At 39.8% G+C, this 27,401-nt stretch overlaps 1 protein-coding gene across 3 annotated transcripts in view; it reads left to right on the plus strand.

The window, feature by feature from the left end:
* LOC134358999 (serine/threonine-protein kinase 32C) overlaps nt 1-27,401 on the plus strand; it is a 269,000-nt gene that overhangs the window by 97,396 nt on the left and 144,203 nt on the right. For all 3 annotated transcript variants that reach the window (XM_063071768.1, XM_063071769.1, XM_063071770.1), the window contains exon 2: nt 10,825-10,880. In XM_063071768.1, coding sequence (XP_062927838.1) covers nt 10,825-10,880 — 56 coding nt within the window. The remainder of the gene's footprint in view (nt 1-10,824; nt 10,881-27,401) is intronic.

Raw genomic sequence — 27,401 nt, forward strand, 5'->3', positions numbered from 1 at the left:
TGCCAAAGTTGATGCCCTTTCAATTTTGTCTCTAATTTCAGTCAGAATTACTTTTTTCACTCTATAATAGCCTTCTGTACATCATACCTGGATCTCTTGTAGAGTTCTGGATCACTGGTCTGAACACCTCAGATCTAGCCCTTCCGATTCTTCTGATTTATCCACAGCTCCTTGTCCGGTACATTCTCAAAGGCACACCCTCATTCACACAGGTCATGATGAAATCAGTGACAACTGTAGCATGTTCATTCAGATACGAGAATGAATTCCTGGAGATCGTTTGATCGACTGATTCAAAGCAGTCTGGAAGCAATTTGTATACATGCTTCCTGCCTTCTAATCTTCAAAGTTGTTGGCCTCTAAGGTATGGTGTTGTAGGTGGTAGAGGATGTTGATCTAACGACAAGTAAGTAACTTTGCTTCTAGAAATGGGCACATTGGACAGCATTGACATGGAATGTTAATTTGTGGAAAAATGAGCAGGGACACACAATTGGGCATCAAGAAGACTTCTCAGCAGGAAGTCCAGCCTGCCTGTCGTGTCCCAGGAGTAGTTACTGTACCAGTGGATCTAAAAGGAAAAATGTGTGAGGTGTATGCAAAGAAGAAACCCCTAAACTCCAAGTGGAGTCATTGGGACGCCATCATGACGGTGTTTTTTTAGCAGGCTTTCTTAATTTTACGAGGTCGAGTTGCTAGCTTGACACTCAACCCAGCACGGATGGCAAGTGTGTAAGGGAGCCAGCTGGATTCGTACTCGGGAGCCTTCACTCCAAAGTCCGGTGCTGATGCCACTATGCCACCAACCGGTGTGTATGCAAGCATTTACGGAAATAATTTCAGGATGGAAATTGGAGAAGTCAACAACCCTATTTTTTTTAGGTGTTATTGCAAGTACAGTATGTTGTATAAGGTCAACACGGAATGTTGGCACGAGGGATGATCAGTAAAGTGACAGTGCTGTCCTTGATCAACTGTGCAGTCTGCTTCAACCTTAACTAATATATCAGAGCTAGGAGAAGGTTCATTTACCAGAAATTTTCAGGGGAAAGATTTTAGCAACTTATTTGCAGTTGTTGCAAAAAGGGGGATGTTTGAGCCTCCCAATGAAGAGACCCAATACATCTCAGTTATTCTTGCCAGAGAGCAGCAGAGGTAACAGATGGTTTTGCTGTGAGAATTGTGAACTTTTCAATAATGCAGGATGTGATTGCATGTTGCCTGTTACATTATGGAAGGCTGTATTCTCAACTGTGAGATGTGTTGATACCAAAAGGATTTTTTTCCTTCCTTAGTGTCCAGTGGGTGTCAATGAATCTTGCCAATCATTATTCCAGAGATTGGCTGGGGCTGGGATGCCTTCATCGTGCAGTAACCTCTCTAACTTCAGCACTGGAGCCATCATAATATCATTTTGTAGCAGCCATTGTTAACTACTGACATAAATGTGGCTCACAATTGTAAGCACACATTGGCAGCTCGCAAAGAATGCAAGTCTTAAGAATAGAAAAATTGTAATAGGGCATTGGCTGCTGAAATAATCCTTTTGCTATCTGGATCTCTCTAGAGAAGACCTGCAGCATTTGGAATAGTTTGCTTTGTCCTATACGCCCATTTGGTCATGAAGGCGCAGTAATGAGAGCGGCACATAGGATAGCAGCTGGTGTAACACTTCACAGCCCCAGTAATCGGAGTTCAGTTCCCACCACTGTCTGAAAGGAATTTGTATGTGCTCCCGCTTCTGCATGGGTTTCCTCTGGTGCCTCCAGTTTAATCCCTCAGTCGAAAAAGACAAAGGCATCGGGGTTAGTAAGTTGTGGGCATGCTACGTCGGTGCTGGAAGCGTGGCAACACTTGCGGGCTGCCCTCAGACTGCGGTCGATGATGCAAATGACAGATTTCACTGCATGTTTCGATATACATGTGACAAATAAAGCTAATTACTTTTTTAAATCACTGTTCGCTGGTTGGGAAGAAAAGAAAAAAGGGAAAGAGGAGGTAATTGAAACATTTTTTAATCAAACAACTTTGGACGCAGAAAGCAACTTAAGACTCGTTATTGTGGCATCAGTGGCCATGGTCTGGACTTCTGGTTACCAGGCAAAACAAGGGCACTGGTGAACTGGTGGGTGAAGCTATCATCCTAAGAGGGAACAGAGGATTTTTTTTTACTTCACAGAGCTACTGCCATTCTTTCTCAGCATCACCTCAGCAATTCTAGTGTTCTGTTGGAGGAGAGATGAAACGCCTTTTTACTGGGCATCTCTAGAAACTGCTCATTAGCCCCTCATTATTGGATTGTTCTAATACCTTACAACACTTCTTTCCTCAACCACCAATGCAGTATTATAGCTGTTCTGATACAGTAGCTGTATCTTTGACACCAGTGCTTCCCTTTTAGCATTCTGAGGGCAGCCCTTCCTTTCTTGGTTCTCTTTCAACTGCACCAATATCTCTCTCTACAACACTTTCCCATATACAACTTCAGGAGATGCCACACCTGTTCTTTTAGCTTCACCCTGCCATCATCCAAAAATCAAAGCTCACCAGTGAAGTAATGATTCACTGGCACTGCATTAACAAACACAACGTGGACTCCTATCTCATGACATAAAATGCAGATTGAGTATCTACATTGCAGAATTTCTAAGTTCAGTCTGCAAGGGTAATTGTTAGCTACTGGTCTCCTAAAATTTAAATTTCTGTCCTTGCTTTTAGATTCCCATACTACTTCATTAAAGCTCAGAATAAACCTGGAGAATGGGACCTCATCTTCTAGTTACAGTATTCAGGATTTAACATTGAACCTAGAAGTTCCACATAATTGCCTGTTTCTGACTTGTCCTGTTCATTTTCAGCATTCAATTCTTTTTCCTCTGCTTTGGCATTTCAGCTTTCTTTTACCTCTCCCTAACTGTTTTGGGATGCATGCTCAATGGTTTAAAATGCACGCTCAATGTCTTCAGATGCGCTAATATTTTCCGAATGGTTTCTTCCCCACCACCGTCACATTTCTGAATGGAGCTTGAACCCGTATACATGACCTCCGTATTCTTTTTCTTTTTCCTCTACTTATTTAATTTTGTATATTTGTTGCAAGACAACATGTTTAACAAATACCAGTGATATTAAACCTGATTTTGCCTCTTCCACAAGTACTGTATGTTTGTCACACTCTTTCAAATGGCACTGCCACCACCTGTGTAACTTGGTCTCTCTGGTCTATGCCCCATTGCTGACCTTTTTGTTCTGCTCCAGCACCCAAATCCACCCCCCCACCCACTTCCACCCCCTGCTCAATAACTTAAATCTTTTTCTCAATTTTCCCTATATTATCACTGATTTGCTCCCTAGGTGTTGTTGCCTGAATATCTTCAAAAAGATCGAAACCAATACCCCTTAAGCTATCAGGTGCGGTATCTGCAATCTAAGTTATAGCTACACACATGAAATAGCGATTATGGTTTCTTTATTGTCTATCAATTTTTCACTGTTCTTTCAGCAAGGAGAAAGGGTCAAAGATAGTACTGCAGCGAGGAGATGGGGGGGGCGCGGAGAGATAATTGAATATGGCTACACCATTCTCACCTTCTAAATCAGAGACAATTTTTGGAGAGTGAGAGTAGTGGAATGTGAAAAGCCCGCTCACTTATGAAGATAGAATCTTCCCTTTCCCCAGAAGTAAAACAAGAAACCAAATTTACCAGTTTTGCAGACATGTAAACTGCAAACATTTTTAATCATTTTAAAGTCCACTTTCAGCATTTGGGTTTTACAAACAAGGCATGCATTTATTACCCAGTGTTCTTGGACTGCTGAAGTTCTTCTGGTGAAGGTACTGCACAGTGTTGTTGCATAGGGAGCTCCAGTATCGAAATACAGTGACGGGGAAAGAGAAGCAAGATACAGTACTGTGGAGAAGTCCTAGACACAGTATAGTCCTGTATTTGTCAATGTGGAGAGGAGAACAAGTTTGTACATCTGGCAGGATCAAAGGATCTTGGGCACGGTAAGACAGGAGTGTCATGGGAGGGGTGTGGGACTGGTGTCAGAGAAGGTGTGCTAAAGGCAGGGGTTTGGGACAGGTGCAGACACACCCAGCCCTGAGACACCAGGCAAAGTGATTTGATTCCAGACAATTGGTTTATTGATCATTATAGAATGTCCATCTGGTGCTTCCTGCTTCCTCCTTTCTCCCTTCCCCTTTTCCCAAACATAATTTCCCACTCCCTTCTCCCTTCCTCCTCTCAGGCCACTATAGAGACCCTTATAAGAGTCTGGTTTATCATCACTCACATATGTCATGAAATTTGTTGTATTTTGTGATGGCAGTAAGTGGAATATGTAAAATAAATACAGTACTGTGTTAAAGGCTTAGGCACCCTAGCTGTATATGAGTGCACAGTACTGTATTTCTAAGCCTGAATGACGTGTGGTTTGGAAGGGATCTTGCAAGTAGTTCTGAACCTGTTACTTTTGTTCTACTTGGCTTTAGACATCATGGATTTTGGAGCTGCTATGACATACTTACTTGGTCCCTTAGCTCCCAAGTGGAGCTTAGGCCATCAATGAGCTGCTGTCTCCATCATCCTCTGAAGTCGAAGGTATGGTTGGAGTTCATCAACGCTTCTGCAATCCAATGCACCCACTGTGTGGGGGATTGGCCTGTACAGTTTCACCAGCGCCCTGTTGGCCGGCCTTGCCCGTTTCCACCTCTCAAGGTGGGGATGTAAGGTTGGACTTTGGAGTTGCTATGACAGTGGCCTGGGCAAACAACTGCTGCACATTTGGTTGGTGATGTGCACTAAAAACTGAGCATCATCGCTGAGGTTAATAAATGTTTTGGATGGTGGTAGGGTTGCATTGACTTGGATGGATAGCTTTGAACTTCTTGCATGTTGCCTCTGAGAATGTCACCTGAAGCCAAGAAGAATGAGAGATTTGATAACGGCATACAAAATTGAGCGATATAGATAGGGTATAGGCAAGCAGGCTTTTTCCACTGCGGTTGTGTGAGACTAGAACTAAAGGTCATGGTTAAGGTTGCAAAGTGAAATATTTAAGAGGAACAAAGAATTCTTTCATTTTGCTGATGTTTCAGAGTTCAAATTTCAGACAGTGATTAGCCAGGCTGGATTTGTCCTGCATTTTGTGAATGGGTCAGACCGAGGCAGTTTCCCACCATCATTGATAGACAGGTAACTGTACGGAAGGGCTGTATTTCCCTGATAGGCTCTTTCCTGTTCACAACCTGGTTATTAAAATTCTTTCTACTGGCCACAATGTCTGCATCTGCAATGATGACAGCTACCATTTGCTCCACGTTGCTAAGGATGCGAATCATGAGTTGTTTGGGATATCAAGATTATAAAGTCTGTCGTAGTGAGGGTGAAATTAACCTACTAAAATAGTCAGGTTTTGTTCGGTTACAGCATCTATTTGGTTAATGTGGTGCTCCACTGAATGATCTAGCTGGTTGTACCTATGAATTCACACATTCTCAAAGTTGAGGGTAAATTTATTATTTGAGTATGCATATGTTACTGTATGCTACCTTGAGGTTCATTTCCTTGTTGGCAACAGAATTTCTAGGCACCCACATTTAGTACTGTGAACATTTAGTACTGTGAAGGCTGACTCTCAGGGTACACATATCTTCTAACTATTGATAGATCATCTATTTGACGTGCTAAGTGATATTATCAATCTGGTCTGCAAACTTCCTGAATTAAATAGTTTAAGTGTTGTCTGGTTTGATATAGGCCAGTTACCATAACCCCATTGTTTTACACTGCACTCTTGAGCAGTCAGTCCTGTGCTGTGGATCAGCTGTCTGTGCTCCATAGACAGTGCTGTTTGTTTGCAAAGTTGCATTTTTAACCTGAGACTGTGTTTATTGCTTCCAATTTATGTTCAGAACTGAAGACTGGTTTCCATTTACTAGAAGAAGCTGAACAAAGAATATTGGTTTGAAGTTTAAGTTGCTCAAAAACAATTCTTTGATCTCTAGAAGTGTCAACTGCTGTATTAGAAAGCTGAGCTTGGTTAAAAATATTAAAAAAAGGCCCTCCCAGCCCTGGACAGCGAATATCCACCGAACAAGGAACCCAATAGGAGAGCTTTGGGGACATCTTCCTTATTCTATTAGGATAACAATTGGAGGAATGAGGAGATTTGTTTTAAGAGTTTGTTTTTTTGTGCAATGCAGATGTATGTGGTTCTGGAATTAATGGTAATTTACTCACTCCAGCTACAGCAGGGGGTTCTGTGATGTCCTAATAATGGATGATAATGGTTTGTTTTCAAGGCAATGTGAGGAAGATGTCTGTATTACCTGAATAGTGTTTACATGGGTTAAACACCAGTCAGTGGTGGCTATTTATGGTACATTAAGTAGCCTAAACTGATTTTTTTTTCCCTCTGTAGATAATCAGTTTAATCGATTGCTAGTTTCAAATATTTGTGGCACAGTCCTGGGGAGAAAAGATGTGTTGGAGAAAAGATGTGTTGGAAAAAGGACAAGTGACAGCAGATGAGTTGACAGCAGGTTGCAACGCGAGTTGGGATGTGAGCCAGGTGTCAATGAAAGGATGTAGCAGGTATTATAGTTTGGTCCACTAGATGTGCTACATCAAGTTTTTCAAAAGGAAGGTTGTATGTTGCACATTGTCGTATTACAGCTTGGAATATTTTGATAAAATTGCTATTCCAGTTATGTCCTTTGATAGACTAAAAGGGCATATTGGCAAAGGTGTATGTTTAATCTATAATTATTTATCTTTCTAGCTTATATTGTCAAAGTGAATCGTATATTTTATGCTTAACAAGTGCTCGCAGGAACTGGAGCTATCGGTGTAAGAAAAAGTGAGAAATTGATAAGCTCGTTGCCACATAATATCTCCCCAGTGCAGACTTACAAAGTAATAAGTTGTATTACTTTTTTATGAGTTTAGATAATGTTTTTCTTTGCTTGTGATGGAGAATGAAGCTACAGTATTCGTTCTTGCTGTCCACAGCTTTACCAGGCATTCGGAATGGTTTGTTTGTTTGGTGCTAGGGGGCAGTTGTAAGAGGTGGTGGGCATTGGCTCTCAGTCAAGATCACTACCTCTGCTGCCAGTTTTACTTGTAGCACTGAACACCAGTGCCAGTCTGCTTCCCTCCAAGATGCACACGATCTCCTGACTTGGAAATGCTTCACCAACTCTTCATCTCTATGTTGGAATCATGGCCAGCAGCACTGTGGGAAACTGCTGGACTGCAGTGATTCAAGGTGGCTACCCCTGAGGTGATTGTTGTTGTTGTTGCTCTCCATTTCTTGTGACGCACCGGGCAGCAACCTCGCTGTATCTTTAGCATTTGTTTTATTTTTAAATGAGACTGAGTTAGAAGCTCGACACTCAGCTCAGCATGGATGGAAAGTGTGCAAGGTGCTGGCCAGATTCGAACCCAGGACCACTCGTCTCAAAGCCTGATGCAGATGCCATTACACCACTGCCCAGTTTACTAAAAGTGTTTAGCAATGGCCAATAAGTGCTGTCTGGTTCCTGAAAATGGGGAATAAAGTTGGAGAGAGGGAAATGTGTATCAAATAATGTCAAAAATTACATTAATTACAGGGAGAAGGCTGGGGAATGGGTTGGAAAGGGGAAATAAAACAGCCATGATCAGATGGCAGAGCAGATCCGATGGGCCAAATAGCCTATTTTTGCTCTTATGGTCTTAAAATATAAAGATTTAATTTTGTATTGTGCATTATATATATTAAACAGCATGCTATACTGTGCCATACAATGAATATATCAGTTCATGTTGTGACTATGGAGCTAGAAACAAACCCAGCAATTAAAATAAGACAGAAAATGCTCTGCACCTGTGGTTACTGTTTATTTTCTGGCCATTAGGATGAAATGTCGAAAGTTCATTCTGTGAAGGAAGTAAGAGAAGGGCATGTGAACCAACTTCACCAGCAGTGGAAGGGGCTCTGTCATCTGGTAGATCAACTAGATTCTAAACATTACAGATTGAATGCTGCTGGGACACAAGCCAGGGCCTGGTCAACCCTGGCAGGGCAGGCTGGGCAATGGTGTCTGATGTTGAAAGACCTGAAACTCCCGGTGACCCCAGATTACATCACTGACGATGTGTCGCAGTGCATCCCAGGATGCATCTCAGCATCACAGAGTCAAGGACGTGCTTGAACAGTAATCTTGCAGTGAGATGATTTTTTCAAAATTGTAATACTTCAGATGATGAAAATTTGAAATAAAAAGAAACTGCTGGAAGTACTCAGTAGGCTAGATATATTGAAATAAAGAAATTAATTTCTCAGGTATCACCAAAACCTGTAAATATTGGAAACAACCAACTTTCAGATGCTAAGAAAGGGCGAGAGGCAGAGAAGAAAAAAGTCTGAGACAGGATGGTGATTAAGAGAGATTAAATAACAAAAGTAGTGTTTGAGTTGTAATTGTAAAGTGATTTAAAAACATTGCTGAATCATAAAAAAGCAAAATTTGTAGAAGCACTTAGTGAGTCTGGCAGAGTCAGTGAGAGAACAACAGCCAAAGTTTTGAACTAATGGACAGAGCTGGAAAAAAGAGAAAACAAATTGCAGAGAATCAGATTTAACATCACTGGAATATGTTGTGAAATTTAATTTATGCCAGCAGTACAATGAAATGCGTGAAAGATAAATATAGGGGAAAAACTGAGTGACGTTTTAGTAATCAGTGAAAGGCTGCGACATGCCTGACTGGCAGATGAGGTTTTGGTTTGTCCCGAAGTTGTTCACTGGGGGAATGGTTGTATTAAATATCAAGTATTTAATCTTGTTGTCAAGTAGTTGGGCATTCCCTGTTTCACTGTCCTCAACTCCCAGGTTCACTGGGATGTAATCTGTTGTCTAGCACTGCTAATTCACTCTCTTCTACAAAGAGAATAAAATGTAAAAGTGAGCAGATTGCCCATGGTGAATAGTTGGATGGAGAAGTCTTATTGAGAGTGTCTGTGACGGAGTGCCAGTGGTTGGTGGAGAGAAGGGGATATGAGAAAGTGTAGCAAAGGGAACACAGGGCACAGCTGCAGGCTAACTTGAGGTGAAGAATGATGTACTTGGTGTACATCAAGAATGAGGTCGGTGGTGTGATGTGCATAATAGGATGTAACCAAATGTGTCAATGCTTGCACATTTGCTTCTTTCATCCAGCTCAGCTTCCCTGCTTTCAGCTTTGTATGAGGCGTATGGTGCAATCAACTCCTACTACAGTCCTCAGTATTCCTGCTATACAGTTTTCTGGAGTTTTCTTCGACTGCTCATAGACCCTAGCTGCAGAGTCAGTGAAAATTAAAGAGCTGCAACAAAACTTTTGTCCTGCTTGACTCCATTTTCCCTCTTTCTTCTCTTGGTTGCCAGATTCACAACACTTTCAAATTGCATTTGAACACCAAAATTTCTTCTCCTGGGCTGTCATTGTGCTCACTGCTGCAGGTTGGTTGCGAGACCAGGAAATAAAACATTTTTCCCAAAATTGAAGTCTTTATCACAATCAATCCTATATCTTTAAAATCTGACACAAAATTTAGAAACTTAATTGTTCTTAATGTTTTAATCATTCATGCAGGCGTAGAATGGTAATTCTGAAAGCAAATTTTGTGTTGAGCTTAATGCTTGAATACAGAAGTAAAACTATGTTGGAAACAGAATTGATTATAATGGTGCTTAGATAATTCCACGGTTTTGTATCTCCACTTTTAGCTTTTTCCAGATTCATTGATTCACTTTTCATAAGCAGGAAGGTAGAAATGTGAATTTACCAAAGTAATATCTGACTGCCTCACCCATTATGAACCAATATCCTTGCCAAAGAAGTAGATGTTTCTATTTCAACTATACAATGCTTTAAAAACAAATTGTGTAATTTAAAATAGGTTTTACAAATATGTATAGATACTTGCGTTTTCAAAATGCATTGTGTGATGCTACAGGTGGGTTATTACATTGTATATTATGTCAAAATTACTTTGTCCATTTATCAGTCTCATTCTCAGAGAAAATCTTCATACTCTTCAAAGAGCATGTTACCAATCACATTTTGCACTGATTCTTGCCCATTAGAATGCTAGAATAATTCTATGTTAATTCATTTGTCAAACTTGAGCAAGTGTGACTTTTAATCAGTTTGTGAAACAGGGGAGGAATTTCAGATACAATGCAACTCGTTGGAAAGGCTAGAACTATTCCTCCTCCTTATCTTAAAGATTTTACATAATTTTAATCAATGTTATATTACAATGTTTTGTCTCTGTTAAATTTACAAATCTTTTCTATTGTAATGTAACAGTATTATTGAATTTCTAATATCCCTAGAATTATTTCACCTGATATCAGCATCCTCTTTGTCTTTTATTTCCTGTGGTTAATGACTAATTATTTTACTCAGTACATGATGCCAGAAAATGCAGTGCACATGTTCAGGAAATGTGAAAGGAGGTGGTTAAGGAAACTAATACCTTCAATCTATCTGTTACAGTAAAGAATAATTCTGCTGGAAACTGAGTGCCTTACTGGCACACGCTCAACTTGAATATATAAAGGTCTTGGAATATTCATACTACAGTTGAAAAGTGGGTAGAGTTAATGTGACTGCAATTATATGCATATCTTCCAGTACCATTGACCAATTTAACTAGTGATGTAATTTCTCCAGTGCTGCAAGAGAGAGAGTTCTGGATTAGAGAAATGTGGAATTGATATTTTGGCATGAGAATAGTGATAAAACTGAGATTATAATGCCATTCAAATGATTTATTTCTTCTTTTGCAGTGAATTTTGACCACTTTCAAATACTGCGTGCAATTGGGAAAGGGAGCTTTGGAAAGGTATTTATAAAAGCTATCTGTTTGTTAATTATACACAAGTTATGATTTTGAATAGCAATTTCTGCTTGTGAAATTGGTTGCATTGATGGTGACTATTCTTTAGATTTCAATGGGCAGGATATGATGCAGCAGACACCCACAATAGAGAAAGCAGCATTAAGATTGCACTGGTTACTGGGCCATGGGTAAATGCAAGATAATGTTTCAAATGTGGAAGTATTAACTTGTATCTAAGGTCTAAGAGCACAAATCCTTATTCGTAATTGTTAAAACACTTAATGAACTATGTAGAGATCAAGAAGTTTTAAAATGGATATATTGCTTTTGATAAGTTCCAATTTAATTTACTTATTATTGTATGAAAATATGATGTAATTCCAATCTCTTTGACCCCCTACCATCAGGCAGAGGTACCTGATAGAATGACATATAGCTTGCTCCCCCTGACCATAAGACTACTGAACTCTCTGCCGCCACGTATGAATCTCATCATGTATAAAACGCCAATAGTGTTATACTTTACTTTTTAATTTGTTTTGTCTGTGCACCTTATTATTAATTTATTTGTGGTAATATTACTATGTGTTGTGTGTGAGTTATATGTACAGTGTTGTGCACTTCTGTCCAGAGGAATGTTGTTTCATTTGATGGTATTCATGTTTACAGTTGAATGACAATAAACAGAAATTGAACTTGAAGTAGAATGGTACTGCTGCATTTCCTTTGTCAAGTTGGAAAATATAAATATTCTTGACTGATCCATTAGTTAATTACATTTAAGAAGGTGATGAATCCTCATCAAAGATAGATAGGGGAATGTAATTACCATTAAGGTCCTCTGAATTTTATTCAATACTTCTTTCCTCCCAAATAAATGTAAACTTACACTATATTTTCCTAAAAAAAATTGCATAAGTAGACATAGTAAAATGTGAAGTATTCAAATGTGTTTAAATACCTAAAAGAAAATAATACTAGCTAATAATATACTTCCATAGAAATTTAAAAGGAGTGATACTTTTTGAAATCATAACATAGATGTATAATTGAAAACTGCTGTCTGTTAGAACAGCACACAGCAGGGAGCCACTTGACACAAGTGGTCTGGAAACCGATCACCATACTTACGCAGACAATGACTGATTCCTCCACATGTACATGTGTATAATGATACTTATTAGAAAGAATTTGCGATGCAGCCTGGGCTGACTTTGCAAATATGCAGGTCCATGGATAATAAATCAGCAGATATCAAAGAATAAGTGCAATTAAATTTGTCTAATTGCCTTTTCTGTTGGATAATTCTGTTATTTGAGAAAATCTAATTCTTAGAGAGTTTGAGGATTTACAGATTTTTTTTCTCTGTTGGGGATAGGTTATAACTTTAATTTTAATACACTCTAAAGTAAAGCTACATGAAAGGCAATCTATTGATAAGATGCATTGCATCCATGGCAAATGGACGATGTGAGCAAAAAAGGCCTTTTTGCTGATAGCATCCTTTGCAATGTCAAGATTAATCAAGGCACTTTCAAGCCAGTGATATCATCTTGAAATGTAATCACTTTTGCAATGAAGTACAGTAACCTTAGTCACAGAAAAGAAATGAGCTCTGACACTTGAATAAATATTCCTACTAAATTTCATGCAAGCTCAGACACCAGATTTGGATAGTAGAGTCTTATTTTACATCTGTAAATTATTCTAAATTGTGTGAATATTGTGCATATTCTGTCTGCCACTTTAACTCTTACTAAGGCTTGATGTTGTATTTGTATAGCGTTAGATATCAAAGTATAGTTGGGTCTTGATTTCGCTGAATACTCGGTCATGTGTAACAAAATGATGCGTGCCATACATGATGCATTGAAGAGTTTTTCAGTGTGCCTTCTATTTGAAATGTGTAATTTGTACCATCTATTAAAAATGTATTGTAGCCTAGAAATTCAGTTATGAATATTTAATGTGCTATAATTTAAATTAAGGTGTAAAATCAGTTCATAGATGATCATGCAAATATGGCTTTGTGGTCACAGTATCCCTGTACATGAAGAATGCAGGGCCCAAAGCAATTACATCAATTGTAATGCAAACCATATTTGCCATTGCTGCAGCTGCTGCATTGGTTGGAGAAGCAACTTGGGCTGTGAATTAGGAAGCAGGAAATGGCCAGTCCATGCAATGGTAGTCCAGGTATTTGAGCAGAATTCAGGTGAGATTTAGGTTGGTCGAAGTGAGTTGCACTCTGATCCCCCTGGGTATTTCACTCTGCTGAACTTCAGAGGATCATTTCAGAGGACCTGTCCTGGGCTTAGCACGCAAGTATCATTACGCAGAAAGCAAGTGGTGCCTCTACATCCTTAGACACTCGCGAAGATTCACCATGACATCTAAAACTTTTGACAAACTTCTATAGATGTTTGGTACAGAGTATATTGACTGGCTGCATCACCATCTGGTATGGAAACACCAGAGCCCTTGAATGTAAAATCCTACGAAAAATAATGGACGCAGCCCAGTGTATCATGGGTAAAGCCCTCCCCACCCTTGAGCACATCTACATGAGCTTGCATGTAATTTAGCAGGAATATTTATTCATGTGTCAGAGGTCATCTCTTTTCAGTGATGAAAGTTACTGTACTTCGTTGTAAAAGTGATTATATTTCAAGATATCACTGGCTGTTATAGGAAGGCAGCATCTGTCACCAATGACCCCCATAGTCCAGGCCATACTTTCTTCTCACTACTGCTATCAAGGAGAAGGTACAGGAGTCTCAGGACTGACACCACCAGGTTCTGGAACAGTTATTACCTCTCAATCATCAGGCTCTTGACCAGTGGGGATAACTTAACTCAACTTCATTTGCCCCATCATTGAACTGTACCCCCAACCTATGAGCTCATTTTCATGGACTCTTCATCTCATGTTCTTGATATTTATTGCTTCTTTATTATTATTGTTGTTATTATTATTACTATTCCTTTGGAATTTGCAGTTCGTTATTTTTTGCACATTGGTTGTTTGTTCATACTGCTGGGTTCGGTCTTTCATTGATTCTGTTTTGTTTCTAGTATTTACTATGTATGCCTGCAAGGAATTGAATCTTGAGGTTGCAAATGGTGACATATATGTGCTTCGATAATAAATTTGCTTTGAAATTTTGAACTTTGAACTGTTCTCAAAAGTAGCATCATTTTCTTGCATTCGTTCCCACATTCCTAGCAAGGATTAGACTGGTTTGCACATGGAACTTCCAATGCAAAACCATTTCTACAGGTGTTCTTCACTGAGGCTGAAATCTTATGCCCTGTGCTGCCAGCAGATGTGACAGGATATGTTGATGCATTAGATTTCTTAAAATGATTATACCAAAATGCAGAAAAAATATAAGATTTGGTGGCCTGATGAATGAAAACTCGGCTTGCTTTTGTATAATTGCATAGTATCTCTGCCTTTGGCTCTTTTGTTTGTTGCTGGTATTTCAGTTCTCCTGAGAGGCAACTTGAGGCTGTTATTGGATGATGCATGGTAAAGCTAATATGCCATTTGACTCGAGTTTCATTGTGAGTGACAGTCTCATTTGAAAATCTCCCAAAGTTGAATTAGTAAGAACATTAGAAATAAGAGGCAGAATCTGTCATACAACCCCTTGAGCCTGTTCCACCATTTAGTAAGATCAAAACTGATCTGATTTTGGCAAATTTTGAGTATAACTTGGCTCAAATATTGTGTTTTGCTTATCTCTACAACGTGGTCAATAACTGGCCCATTTGACTGCTTAATAGTTCACCACAAAACGTAAAATATTTGTGTCAGTGCCTTGACTCATGAGAGCCAGAAAGGAACAAGCAATCTGAATGTCACGGTCCGGTCCATTGACTCCTCATTTCAGTTGCTTTCCTTTTCCCCGTGTTCCACTGGGCTCCTTGATTAGGGCACTTGATCCTCTTTCGAACCGGCAGCATAAAAACTCCGGCTTATATCTACTCGCTGCTGGTTTGCCACTTCAGCAGTGCGGCTATGCTTGTTCCGGGCCGCCGAGAAGGAGTTGAGTCGAGAACCTGCCATCCGCAGTTCCTGGGTCGAGTCGAGAGCCTGCCGTCCAGCTGAGTTTTGCTAGCCAATTGCTGCTTCATGTGCTACCCAGAGTTGAGATATGAATTGACTGTCGTTGTTTACTTTGCTGTCTTATGTCCGACTGAGTATTGCAGGCCGTTTGCCGCTGCCTCGAGCCGTGATACGAATTGTCTGACGTTGTTTGGTTTTGTTGCTCAGTGTCCAGGTCAAGTCCAAGACCAGGCTCCGAGTCCCAGTCAATGTTCAAGTCCGTGTAAGAATCCTAACCCGCTCTCCATGCCTGTGTCCTGCACTTGGGTCCGCTGAATGCAACACTGACCAGGCAAAGACTTGATGTTTGCCTTGCCCATTCTGAGATGCATTTCCCTGACTCCCTCAAAACTGACGGTAAAAATAAATCCTTTGTGCAATGCCTTCTGAAAACTTGCAGAGTTCTGCAATATTCTGAGGGAGATTATATTACAATTTGTTTGCTTTTTGAGACAGGCACTTCATAGGATACAAGAGCACTGGGGCCATGCTTAAAACATTACAGGTGGTTGGTGGAAATGATTTTTTTTTCTTGCTTAAAATTGTTGTCAGTTCCATCATAGTGAAGACCTTCCCAGCTTGAAGATGTCCCTGATAATGGGGAGAGTTGTGCCTGTGATAGAACTGGCTGATTCTCAACCCTCTGCAGCCTCTTGCCGTCCCGTGCACCGCAGCCTCCACATCAGCCTATGATGGAGCCAGTTAGAATGCTGTCCACTGTACATTTGTAGAAATTTGCAGGTCTTCGTTGATGTACCAAATCACCTTAAACTCCTAACAAAGTAGAGCCACTGGTGTGCCGCCTTTGCCATTCCATCAATGTGTTGGGGCCCAGGATAGATCTTTTAATATATTAACACCCAGGGACTTGAAGCTGCTCATCCTTTCCACTATTGACTCCTCAAGAGGACTGGTGTGTGGTTTCCTGCCTTGCTCTTGTTGAAGTCCATACACCGTTCCTTTGTCTTGCTGACATTGAGTAGGAGGTTGGGTGCTTGGCCATCTGAGATTCTGCAGTGGTGTCACCAGCAAATTACAGATGCCATTTTAGCTATGCCTAGCCCCTCAGTCACGAGGGTAGATAGAATGGAGCCGTAGTCCAAGCATGCATCCTTGAGGTGCATGTGTGTTGATTGTCAGCGAGGGGAAGATATATATTACTGATCTGCACTGACTGATCTGAAAATAAGGAAGTCAAGGATCCAGTTGCAGAGGGAGGTACAAGGACCAGCTTTATAAAGTTGATTAGAGAGAGGAAGATGCTCAAATTGCAAGCTGTAAACAATAACCAGCAGCCTAATGTAGGTTTTACAGCTATCAAGCTACTCCAAAGCTGAGTGGAGAGCCAATGAGATTTTGTCTGCTGTAGACCTGTTGTGTCAGTAGGCAAATTGCAGCAGACCTATGTCCTTGCTCAGGCAGGAATTAATTCTAGCCACCACCAAAGCACTTCATCACATTAGAGGTGAATGTTACTGGGCAATAATTGTTGAGGTAGTTCACACTGCTCCTGGGTATCGATATAATTAAAGACCTTTTGAAGCAGGTGGTAATGTTCATTCTCTGGGCTTCAAAAATACTGCAGACCATGATTGTGTTCAGGATCTGGATGATAACAGAGATTCGGTGAATGAATGGCAGGTAAACACTGCCTTAATTAAGTGAAACGTTTCAATTAGCATCAACCATACTGAATTCCCGCTGTTAATACCAGATATATTAACATGTTATCTTTGAGGTCAGTACAGGTGCAGATTGATCACCTACAGGATTCACATTGGTGTGTTGGAATAATCTTATCTATCTGCATAATTAAATCTCGACATCACTGGAAACCCGTCATTGAATTTGATGTAAGTTACTACATTCTGCTGATGGCTCTAATTTCATTTAACTCCCCAAGGCCACTTATTATCTCCTGCTTGCACAATTTTTGTCATGCAGTTGAAGTGGAAGAATTGCATGAGAATTCCATTACTATCATGGCCTTCCTGTCTTGAATGTATATTTCATTCAATTCTTGGCACTGGGCCAGTATCCTTGAATACTCTGTTGACACTATAGTAAGAACAATGAAAGCGAAAAAAAACCTTGCATTTTTCCAAAAGATGTTCCTAAGGTAAGCTCAAAATCCATGCTGAATGGATCTTTCTGGTGTTGCTATGATCCTGCATATAAAAAAACTATAACAGATAAAATCTATTTACTTTGTATAGTAGATTAGTGAAGTGTACCAATATTATAGCCCAATTATTATCACATTCATGGAGAGATACAGCATGAAAATACACCACAGTATCCACCACCCGTTTACATTAGCCCTGCATTAATTCCTACTTTTTCTTCCACATCCTCATCAAGATTCTAGCACTTACATGCTGGCGATAGTGTACAATGGCCAATCAACCCATTAACCTACACGTCTTTGTGATGCGATAAGAAACCAGAGTCCATGGAGGAAACCCACGCTGTCAAAGGAGAGCATGCATACACTACACAGGCGGCTCCCCATGTCAGGGTTGATCTCAGGCCATGATTTCAGAATGGAGCATGAGACAACATTATGAGAAAAATTTGTCTTGTGCCTGAAGATTTTTTTTTAACTCCATCTTCAATACTTAGGACAGAATTAGCATTTTTAGATATGCAAGATATATGGAGAAGTCACTTAAACAGCATTTCTGTTTTTTTTCCCCAATATGACTTGTTAAGTGATTTATGTAATACAGGTTGAGTACCTCTTACCCAAAAATGCTTAGGGCTGGACGTATTTCAGATTTTGGATTTTTGGAAGATATAACGAGATAGCCTGCGATTGCCATTACTTCCGTCCGACTTTATGTGCTACTGGTAAGCAGCCTTTCTCTTGCACTTGTTCATCACACATTGTATTGATGCAGCTGTTCAGGGTGTTAGATTTTCATCAGCAGTGATCTTGGCAAACTCATCAATGAAGTTCTCTGCTGCTTCGTGATCAGCAGATGCTTTATCACCATAAGTCTTTAAAAATGTAATGCCATGCCTCTTCTTAAATTTCTGCATCCAACCTGCTGAATATTAACAATTACCTTCAATTTTCAGTTCGCCGTGATAGATCTTTGCTTGTTTCATGGCCAGCATACCATTAAGCAACGTATGTTCACCCTGCTGACGAATCCACTCTTTCAATACATGTTCGAGATCATTTTTTTTTTGCAATGTTTTTCTATTTTTCATTAACCTCTGTTTATTACATACGTGAGGGGAGAGCTCAGAACTGTCTGTGGTGCACAGAGACCTGTGCACGCCTGAGAACCTTCCCAGCGCCTTGTGGAATTTTCCATTTGTGATGTCATGTCAGCACTCAAAAAAAAATTTCAGATTTTGGAGGTTTTTGGGTTTTCGGATTTCTGGTAAGGGATACTCAACCTTCTCGTCCTTGTTATTTTTCATTTTACTGAAAACATTGCATGTAGGCAGAAACCTGCACTGAATTTCATGCTGCAATCTGTTTGTCTTCAATTGTTCGCCAAATATGTATATTGTTGTTCTAATTGGGACTGTGATGTATTTGTTTACTGCTTTTTAAGCTCAGGTGCTCAATACATTATTATTCATAACATTGTCAATTTAAATGTTTTCTGCAAAAATGCATTTATAAGCTGCTGTTATCTGCATTAAAGATACAAAGAAAAATATCTATTTCATGTAGCTGGTGATATTGTGCTGAGTAAGTTTGCATCCATGTTCACTCATCTTGTTGAAAATCATGAGCTATGTTGATCTGTGGTGTAATTCTTCACTGATTTCAAAATGTGTATCTGCAATAGGTAATTAGCACAGTAATTCACAGTGATTTGTGGAAGTGTGAACTATTATCCATTTAAAGGAACAAGTTTCTGCTTTGCTTTATAATTCAAAATAATCGAATTTCTACTTGACTAATGGAAAATGTATTGAGACAGACCCTGCTGGGCCCAGGCTGCACTTCATGATTGTCTCTCATGCAGTGCCTACACTGGTTACCTTTAGTAACTCTGCATCCCATCCCACATCCTGCTGGAGCATTCCCTGAAGAGCACGTGTTGTCAGCAGGACCCTCCTATCACTACTTCTAAACCCTTCTGATGTTCAAAGACTATTGATCATTTCTGATGTTCAAAAACACCTATTGAAATCTTTTAAATGTAAAACAAAATTGAGAGTAGTAAATTATTATTAAGCATGTTATATTATTTAAAACAATAATAAATTAAGCAAAGTTTTAAAGAACACTTCAGAATCAGGTTTAATATCACTGGCAATATCAGTTGTAAAATTTGTTAACTTTACGGCAGCAGTACATTGCAATATATGATACAGAGAGAAGAATAAAATACGTAAATCATTGCAGTAGGTATGTTCTATTAACTAGTTAAATTAAAAATAGTGTAAAATCAGAAACAATATAAAAACAAAAAAAAAGTGAGGTAGAGTTCATGGGTTCAATGTCCATTTAGGAATCGGATGGCAGAGGGGAAGGAGCTGTATCTGAATCGCTGAGTGTGTGCCTTCAGGCTTCTGTACCTCCTTCATGACGGTAACAATGAGAAGAGGGCATTTACCCTTTCTGTGCCTGCCAGTGACTTGTTGAGATGTTTGTAGTGGCATTGCAAGTGTGTATTTAGCCCGATTGTTCAGATGGCTCTAGACTTGGTGCCAAATCCAATGGCAGAGCAGGAGGTCAAACATGTTGCTATCTGACCTCAGCATGTTCTGAACTTTTGTATTGCAGTTTTCAGGCTTAGAACATTGAAGGACTTTGATAGGCATACTGCAGCTAGCCAGTGCTCTGCTGTGGGACTGCTTGTTTACCATCAGTAGGAACTGGCTCTTTACAAAAAACCTCAATAACAAAAGATCATTCCTCTGGTGGGCGTCAAAGGTTGTGAGGAGAAGGCAGGAGAATGAGGTTGAGAGGGACAATAAATCAAAGTTCGGAGTCACCATATGCAACCCTGAGATTTATTTTCTTCTGGACAATCACAGTAAATTCAAGAAACATAATAGAATCAATGAAAGGCCACACTCAACAGGATGGACAACAATCAACATGCAAAAAAACCCCTGCAAATGCAAAAAGAAAGGAGATAAAAAGTGAAATAATAATAAATGAGCAATATACATTGAGAACATGATGCAGAGTTATTGAAGGTGAGTCCATAGGTTGTGGGAACCATTCAGTGAATGGGGGGGAGTAAAGTTATTCTCTCAGGTTGAAGAGCCTGAACCTGGTGGTGTGGGTCCTGAGGCTTCTGTACCTTCCTGTTGGCAGCAGCAAGAAATATGGGGGTATTTGACGATGGATGCTGCTTTCTGTGACAGTGTTTTGATGTAGATGTTCTCAATGATGGGTGGGCTTTACCCATGATGGACTGGGCTATATCCACTACTTTTTATATGCTTTTCTGTACAATAGGATTGGTGTTTTCAAACCAGTACATGATGCAACCAATCAATATTCCCTCCACCACACATCTATACAAGTTTGTCAGTGATAGATGACATGCCAAACCTTCAGAAACTTCTAAGAAAGTAGAGACACTACTGTGCTTTCTTCGTAAGGGCACTTGCGTGCTGGATCCAGGACACATCCCCTGAAATGATAACACCGAGGAGTTTAAAGTTGCTGACCTTCTCCACCTCTGATTCTCAGATGAAGATTGGCTCATGGACCTCCATTTTCCTCCTCCTGAAGTCAATAATTATCTCGTTGGTCTTGCTCACATCGAGGGAGAGGTTGTTGCCGTGGCACCATTCAGACAGATTTTTAACCTCTCGCCAACATCTTATGGTGAGTTTAAACGTAAACAACAGGAATTCTGCAGATGCTGGAAATTCAAGCAACATACATCAAAGTTGCTGGTGAACGCAGCAGGCCAAGCAGCATCTATAGGAAGAGGCGCAGTCGACGTTTCAGGCCGAGACCCTTCGTCAGGACTAACTGAAGGAAGAGTGAGTAAGGGATTTGAAAGCTGGAGGGGGAGGGGGAGATGCAAAATGATAGGAGAAGACAGGAGGGGGGAGGGATAGAGCCGAGAGCTGGACAGGTGATAGGCAAAAGGGGATACGAGAGGATCATGGGACAGGAGGTCTAGGGAGAAAGACGGGGGGGGGTGTCCCAGAGGATGGGCAAGAGGTATATTCAGAGGGACAGAGGGAGAAAAAGGAGAGTGAGAGAAAGAATGTGTGTTGTCACCACCTTTGATTCAGCCAACAGCAGTGGTGTCATCAGAAAACCTTAATATGGCATCAGAGCTGTGCTTGGCCTGACAGTCATAAGTTTAAAGCGCGTAGAGGGGGCTAAGCACACAGCCAATATCAGTCATGTTGGAAAGGTGGAGCAGGCTTGATGGGCCAATCACCTAATTCCTTCCAATGTCTTATGGACATTTAGAATAATTTCATGAGAAAAAACATGAAAGCTTGCATCAAAATGAATGATCAGCTGAAAATGATCCCAGTACTTTTTCCGGTTATTAGTATGCATGTTATTTCCCTCCAGTGTTGGTCTGGATGAAAATGCATCAAAATACTTCCTTTGGAATGATAGTTTCAAGATAATTTTTCCAAAGAACCTTTAAAATATGAAGCAGTTCTTGGGCATTGTTAAAATGCATTGAGCAACAGATGGGCAGCAACATAGTATTTTTTTTTTGCTTTTTTGTTAGAGAGCTTCATTTTCAAAATCCCATACTGATTCACATTTTCCATGCTTTATAAAGGAAAGTAACATCCTTTGCCAATTGGAATATTGCCATGAGCTTGGATAAAATTCTATAGAAAGGAAATTTCTGTAATAATGTTGGGACAATAATTCTTGGGTGAATCTTCAATTTTAGAGATGTAGACGAACATGAAGAGATCACTTTTTTTCTTGAATTGACAGTACGTTCAAAGATAGAATGTGCAAGCAGACACTAGGAAATAGGTTGTATTTCTAAATTCTGGGTCTGTGCCTGATTTGCATTGTATTTTCTTGAAATTTATGTACATTCCATTATTGAAATGGGAAGTAACAGAACTGCAACGAATACAAGTGCATTTCATGGTGTTTCTTGTTGTGCCCAAGTTCAACGTTATAAAGCATGGAGTGACAGTTAAGATCAAAGACCTCCAGATGGACAGTGTGTTGTGAGTTAAAGGAGACAAGCTTAATTTATCCCTTGACCACTCGCAAGAAATAAACATTCAATACTGGATTTCTGAGAACTAGGTTTTTGGCATCTTTTAACTTCAGTTCCTGGGAACAGTGTTTCTGCTAGCTCCCATTCAAAATTGGAATATGTGGATTTGCTTGGGTACAAAGATGGAGCAACTTGTTTGTTACTCAACCCGAATATTGTTTCGGGAATGTTGGAGATAAAATGGTATTTGTAAGCTCCATTTAACTACACAGACAGTAATTAAATATGCTGTTTACTGCAGTTTGACATTGAACATAGAACAGTACAGCACAATAAAAGCCCTTTTGGTCCACAGTATTGTGCTGACTCCAAGATCAAGCTAATCCTTCCCCCCCATAGCTCTCCATTTTTCTATCATGCATGTGCCTATCTAAGATTCTCTTAAATAGCCCAAATGTATCTGCCTCTACTACTACCCTGACCTATAGAAATTTTCAGTCACAGGGTCGATTTAGCTAGTGGCAGCCAAGATGAACATAAATTGTAATCACCATTGTCATCAGTAACAGCAGCCAGGTTGCATTGTGTTGGTGGATCAAACTGATCAGAGAGCCATTGCACACTGCAGAATCTTGAATATGTATGGCCACTTGGCTCCTCTTTTCTATGCCAGTTAGAGGAAACAAAAACTATCTGGCTCATCCAAAATTTCAAATCTCAATCTATTTCCAAGTAGGTTAGAAATGCAATATAAAGTGAGTTCCAGGCTCTCACAAAACTCCAATGAAAAATAATCAACCTCGATCCTCTTTCATCTCTCTACCTGGCCACATTAAAGAAATGTCAGCATTAGAGCTGTTAGTAGTTTGACAGCATTTGTGGTCAGGGAAATTGTGTTGAATATTCATGTAGAAGAACCAGAAAATACTAAAATATTAGCACGTTTTAACTTGCAGGAAGGGGAAAAAATGGAACAAGTTGGGAAGAATAAGAAGGTGCTGGAACCAGTTGAGAGAGGGTGATGAAGACTTTTAAATAAAGATTAAACAGGACAAGTGAAAGCAAAGCGCAGCCCAGTGGTTCAGTCACTGGAGCCACTGCCTCCAGCACCAGAGTCTGGGGATCATATTTAGTCTTGAATGTTGTCTGTGTGGAGTTTGCACGTTCTCACTGTGACAGGTTGGGTTTTTTCTCACAACTCATAGACATGCAGGCTGCTAGGTTAATTGACCACTGTAAATTACCCTCAGTGTGTAGATGAGTGTTAGATTCAAAGAGGGTTGGGTGCTGAGAATGTGGGGAGAATAAAAAGGGGGATTAATGTAAGAGTAGTGCAGATACTTGGTTGATGGTCACTGAACTCTCAGAGGACTGAAGGGCTTTTTTTTATGTTCAATCTCTCTGTGATTGACTATGTTGCAGCTGTGAGATGTGAAACATTGCAATAAGTCTTCACTGTGGAAGACGCTAGCAATTTGCCTGATGTTGTAGTGTGTGGAGGAAGAGAAGTGTGTGCAGTTACCATTACAAGACAGAAGGTGCTCAAAAAGCTGAAAGACCTAAAGGTACATAAGTCACCCGAACCAGGTGAACTGCACCCTAGGGTTCTGAAAGAGGTAATGTTAGAGATTGTGGTGGCATTAGAAATGATCTTTCAAAAATCACTGGACTCTGTCATGGTGCCAAAAGGCTGGAAAATTGCAAAGGTTACTCCACTCTTCAAGAAAGGAGGAAGGCAGCAGAAAGGAAATTATAGACCAGATAGCCTGACGTCAGTGGTTGGGAAGATGTTAGAGTCGATGGAGTACTTGGTGACACAGGACAAGATAGTACAAAGTCAGCATGGTTTCTTTCAGGGAAAATCCTGCATGATGAACCTATAGGAATTCTTTGAGGAGATTACAAGTAGGAGAGTTAAAGGGGATGCAGTGGATGTTGTATATTTGGACTTTCAGAAGACATTTGATGAGGTACCAAACATGAGACTGCTTACCAAGCTTAAGAGCCCATGGTATTACAGGAAAGTTACTAACATGGTTAGAGCATTGGCTGATTGGTAGGGAGCAGCGAGTGGGAATAAAAGGATCCTTTTCTGGTTGGCTGCCAGTGACTAGTGGTGTTTCGCAGGTGTCGGTGTTGGGACCACTTTTTATTCTGTATATAAATGATTTAGATGATGGAATAGATGGTTTTGTTGCCAATTTTGTAGATGATGCGAAGATTGGTGGAGGGGCAGGTAGTGTTCAGGAAACGGGTAGGATGCAGAAGGACTTTGACAGATTAGAGAGTGGTCAAGAAAGTGGCAAATGAAATACAATGTTGGAAATTGCATGGTCATGCATTTTGGTCATAGAAATATATGTGTGAACAATTTTCTCAACAGGGAGAAAATCCAAAAATCTGAGATGCAAAGGACTTGGGAGTCCTTGTGCAGAACACCCTAAATGTTAACTTGCAGGTAGAGTTGGTGGTGAGGAAGGCAAATGTCATGTTGGCATTCATTTCATGATAGCATTAATTTCAAGAGATCTAGAATACAAGAGCAAGAATTCTGAGACTTTATAAGGTACTGGTGAGGCCTCACCTTGAGTATTGTGAACAGTTTTGGGCCCCATCTTAGAAAAGGTGTGCTGGCATTGGAAAGGGTCCAGAGGAGGTTCACAAGGATGATTCCAGGAATGAAAGGGTTATCATACAAGGAATGTTTGATGGCTCTGTGTCTGTACTCACTGGAATTCAGAAGGATGAGGAGGGGATCTTGCAAATGTTGAAAGGCCCAGACAGAGTGGATGTAGAAAGAATGTTTCTCATGGTGGCAGAGTCTAGGATAAGGGGACACAGCCTCAGAATAGAGGGTCGCCCTTTCAAAACAGAGATGCAGAGAAATTTCTTTAGCCTGGTAGTGGTGAATTTGTGGAATTTGTTGCTATGCACAGCTGTGGAGATCATGTTGTTGGGTGTATTTAAGGTAGAGTTTGACAAGTTCTTGATTGGACATGACATCAAAGGTTACGGGGACAAGGCTGGGAACTGGGGTTGAGGAGGAGATAGAAAAAAGGATCAGCCATGATTGAATGACAGAGCAGACTCGATGGGCCAGATTACCTAATTCTGCTCTTATGTCTTATGGTTTTATAGGTAAGGGTACTGGAAATAGTCAGCAAATTATGCAGTACCTTTGGTTAGAGAAACATAAATGAGCTTGAAAAGCGCTTCAAAAATCCTTCAAGGCTCCAGCACCATACCAGTAGCCACAGAGGACTATAATATATTGGTCAGCCCTAAAATACTTCATTATTTTGATAGATACATTCCATCTTGTCTTCTGGGTTTGTCCACCCTGAAAGTTATCATTCAGTACAGTATTTATATTCCTTTCTCTTAATTCTTCTTCTGTTGGAGATGGTGGAGAGTCTTCAATAAGATCCAAACCCTTTGTATTCTGTCTCCACACATTTTAGTTCCTATTTCAGTAATGTTGAGCGAGGGGACATTCAGGGAATTTTTAACAATAGTTTCATAGAATCTGTTGGATCTACATGACTGGGTGTATGCAGCATTAATTGTAACATCTCATCGCCAAAGGTGGTATCTGTGATAATTCAGCACTTGATCATTAGCCAAGATTTCAATGTGCTCGGGGTTCCGGAGCAGGACTTAAAACGCACGTCCTTGTGAATTATGCCAATGAGCCACAATTGACGAGTATCTTGAATTCATGTTGCCTGCTTTACAACTTTAAGGCAATTATTCCAAGTGTTGTACATTGAAATACACATTTATTTTCCTGCTTGTCACCTCCTGCCGATATGAAAAAAGTGACGTTCAGTTAAAGTGTATTGAGCTTCGCTTCATACTGAATACTGCATTATTATGACAAGTTGAAAACTTAGAAACGACAATTTCACTGCAGTGCTGAGGTGTCTTCAGCTGCAGAGTTCCAATAATAACATGCACGATGGCCTACTTGCATCTAAAGTGATGAGTGGCTGACTGTTACCTGAAGTTTTCCCTTTTACTGAAAATGCATTCAAGATCAACATAATAATTGGATATTTTGCACTTGTCAGAACACAAATTATTTAAACAAAACTACAATTGATTTCTGACTGCGTGCAGATACAATTTAAAATCTGAAAATATAAAAAAAACACTTGTTAGTTTGCAGAATTGTATCTCCCTTTTGTATCTCCCTTTCTGCCCTCTGGACAATCATACTTCCATTATGCTGGAAAAAAAAATAGATTTTTTGTGCTTTTTATTACAATTTAAGTCTAAGATCAAGCTTCAAATTTAGTAATACCCAGTTTGTATTTTTGCTTGGGATGACCTCCATAAAAGATTAAGAATATTCAATTTTAATTACAAGATTACAACGCTGTTTAAGAATTCAATTTTTTGCTTTCTTTTTTCTCAATGGTGTTGCTTTGGATTTGCCGTTTACAGTCCAGTAAACTCAAGTAACTTTGTTCTGAACCAGATATACATTAAAATCTTTGAGAGACAAATAATATAGTTGTGTTAATATACCATTTCTTGTGATTTCAAATTACTTGAGCTTAGCTGAAATTATTTAACATTTGATTTCATCTTTTAACTGAACGAGGTTGAACAATATTACTTCCTTTCAGTCCTTAAAACCTATATTTTACTCCTTAATGGAGCCATGTTACTACACACAATCATGTAACTAATAGGTGAGATGCATTAAAATTGATTTGCATTGTATTAAAGCTATTTATTCCAACTGTTTCATTGCACATTATTTTAAGTTATGTTACACCACTGTGCTAAATAAAGTAGTCATTCAAGGACAAAAGTCTATGAAGCAAGTGAAATTCTCAAAGTTTGCAGCCTGACCCAGTTTCGCAGGCTGCCTGAGGGGCGGCTGTGATGGGTTGGCCATACTGCTTGGTCCTCCTGTTGTTTTGAATGAATGTGATCACCAGGTAGGTCAGTTGCATGCAAAATAAAATTTAGAAGTTTTCTATGAGTCAACGCAAAATAACAATGGATAATCAATTTCTGATCTTTGCTGTAGTTGGGTCTGCTTAAATATACAGTACATTCCGGTTAATTAGGCCAACAGTTAATCAGGGCAGCCGCTTATTTGAGACAACTCTTAGAGAACAAAAGCTAATTGAGAAAATACCCAGGATTCTCTTTTGCTTATTTGGGACACTATGTTGCTGAATTTGGACAGAAGACTGTTGCTGAACAGTTTCTAAGTAGCATCAGTCATGGTACTTGTGTGGCTGTCAGACACCA

Source organism: Mobula hypostoma, chromosome 19, assembly GCF_963921235.1.
Source record: "Mobula hypostoma chromosome 19, sMobHyp1.1, whole genome shotgun sequence".
Lineage (NCBI taxonomy): Eukaryota > Metazoa > Chordata > Chondrichthyes > Myliobatiformes > Myliobatidae > Mobula > Mobula hypostoma.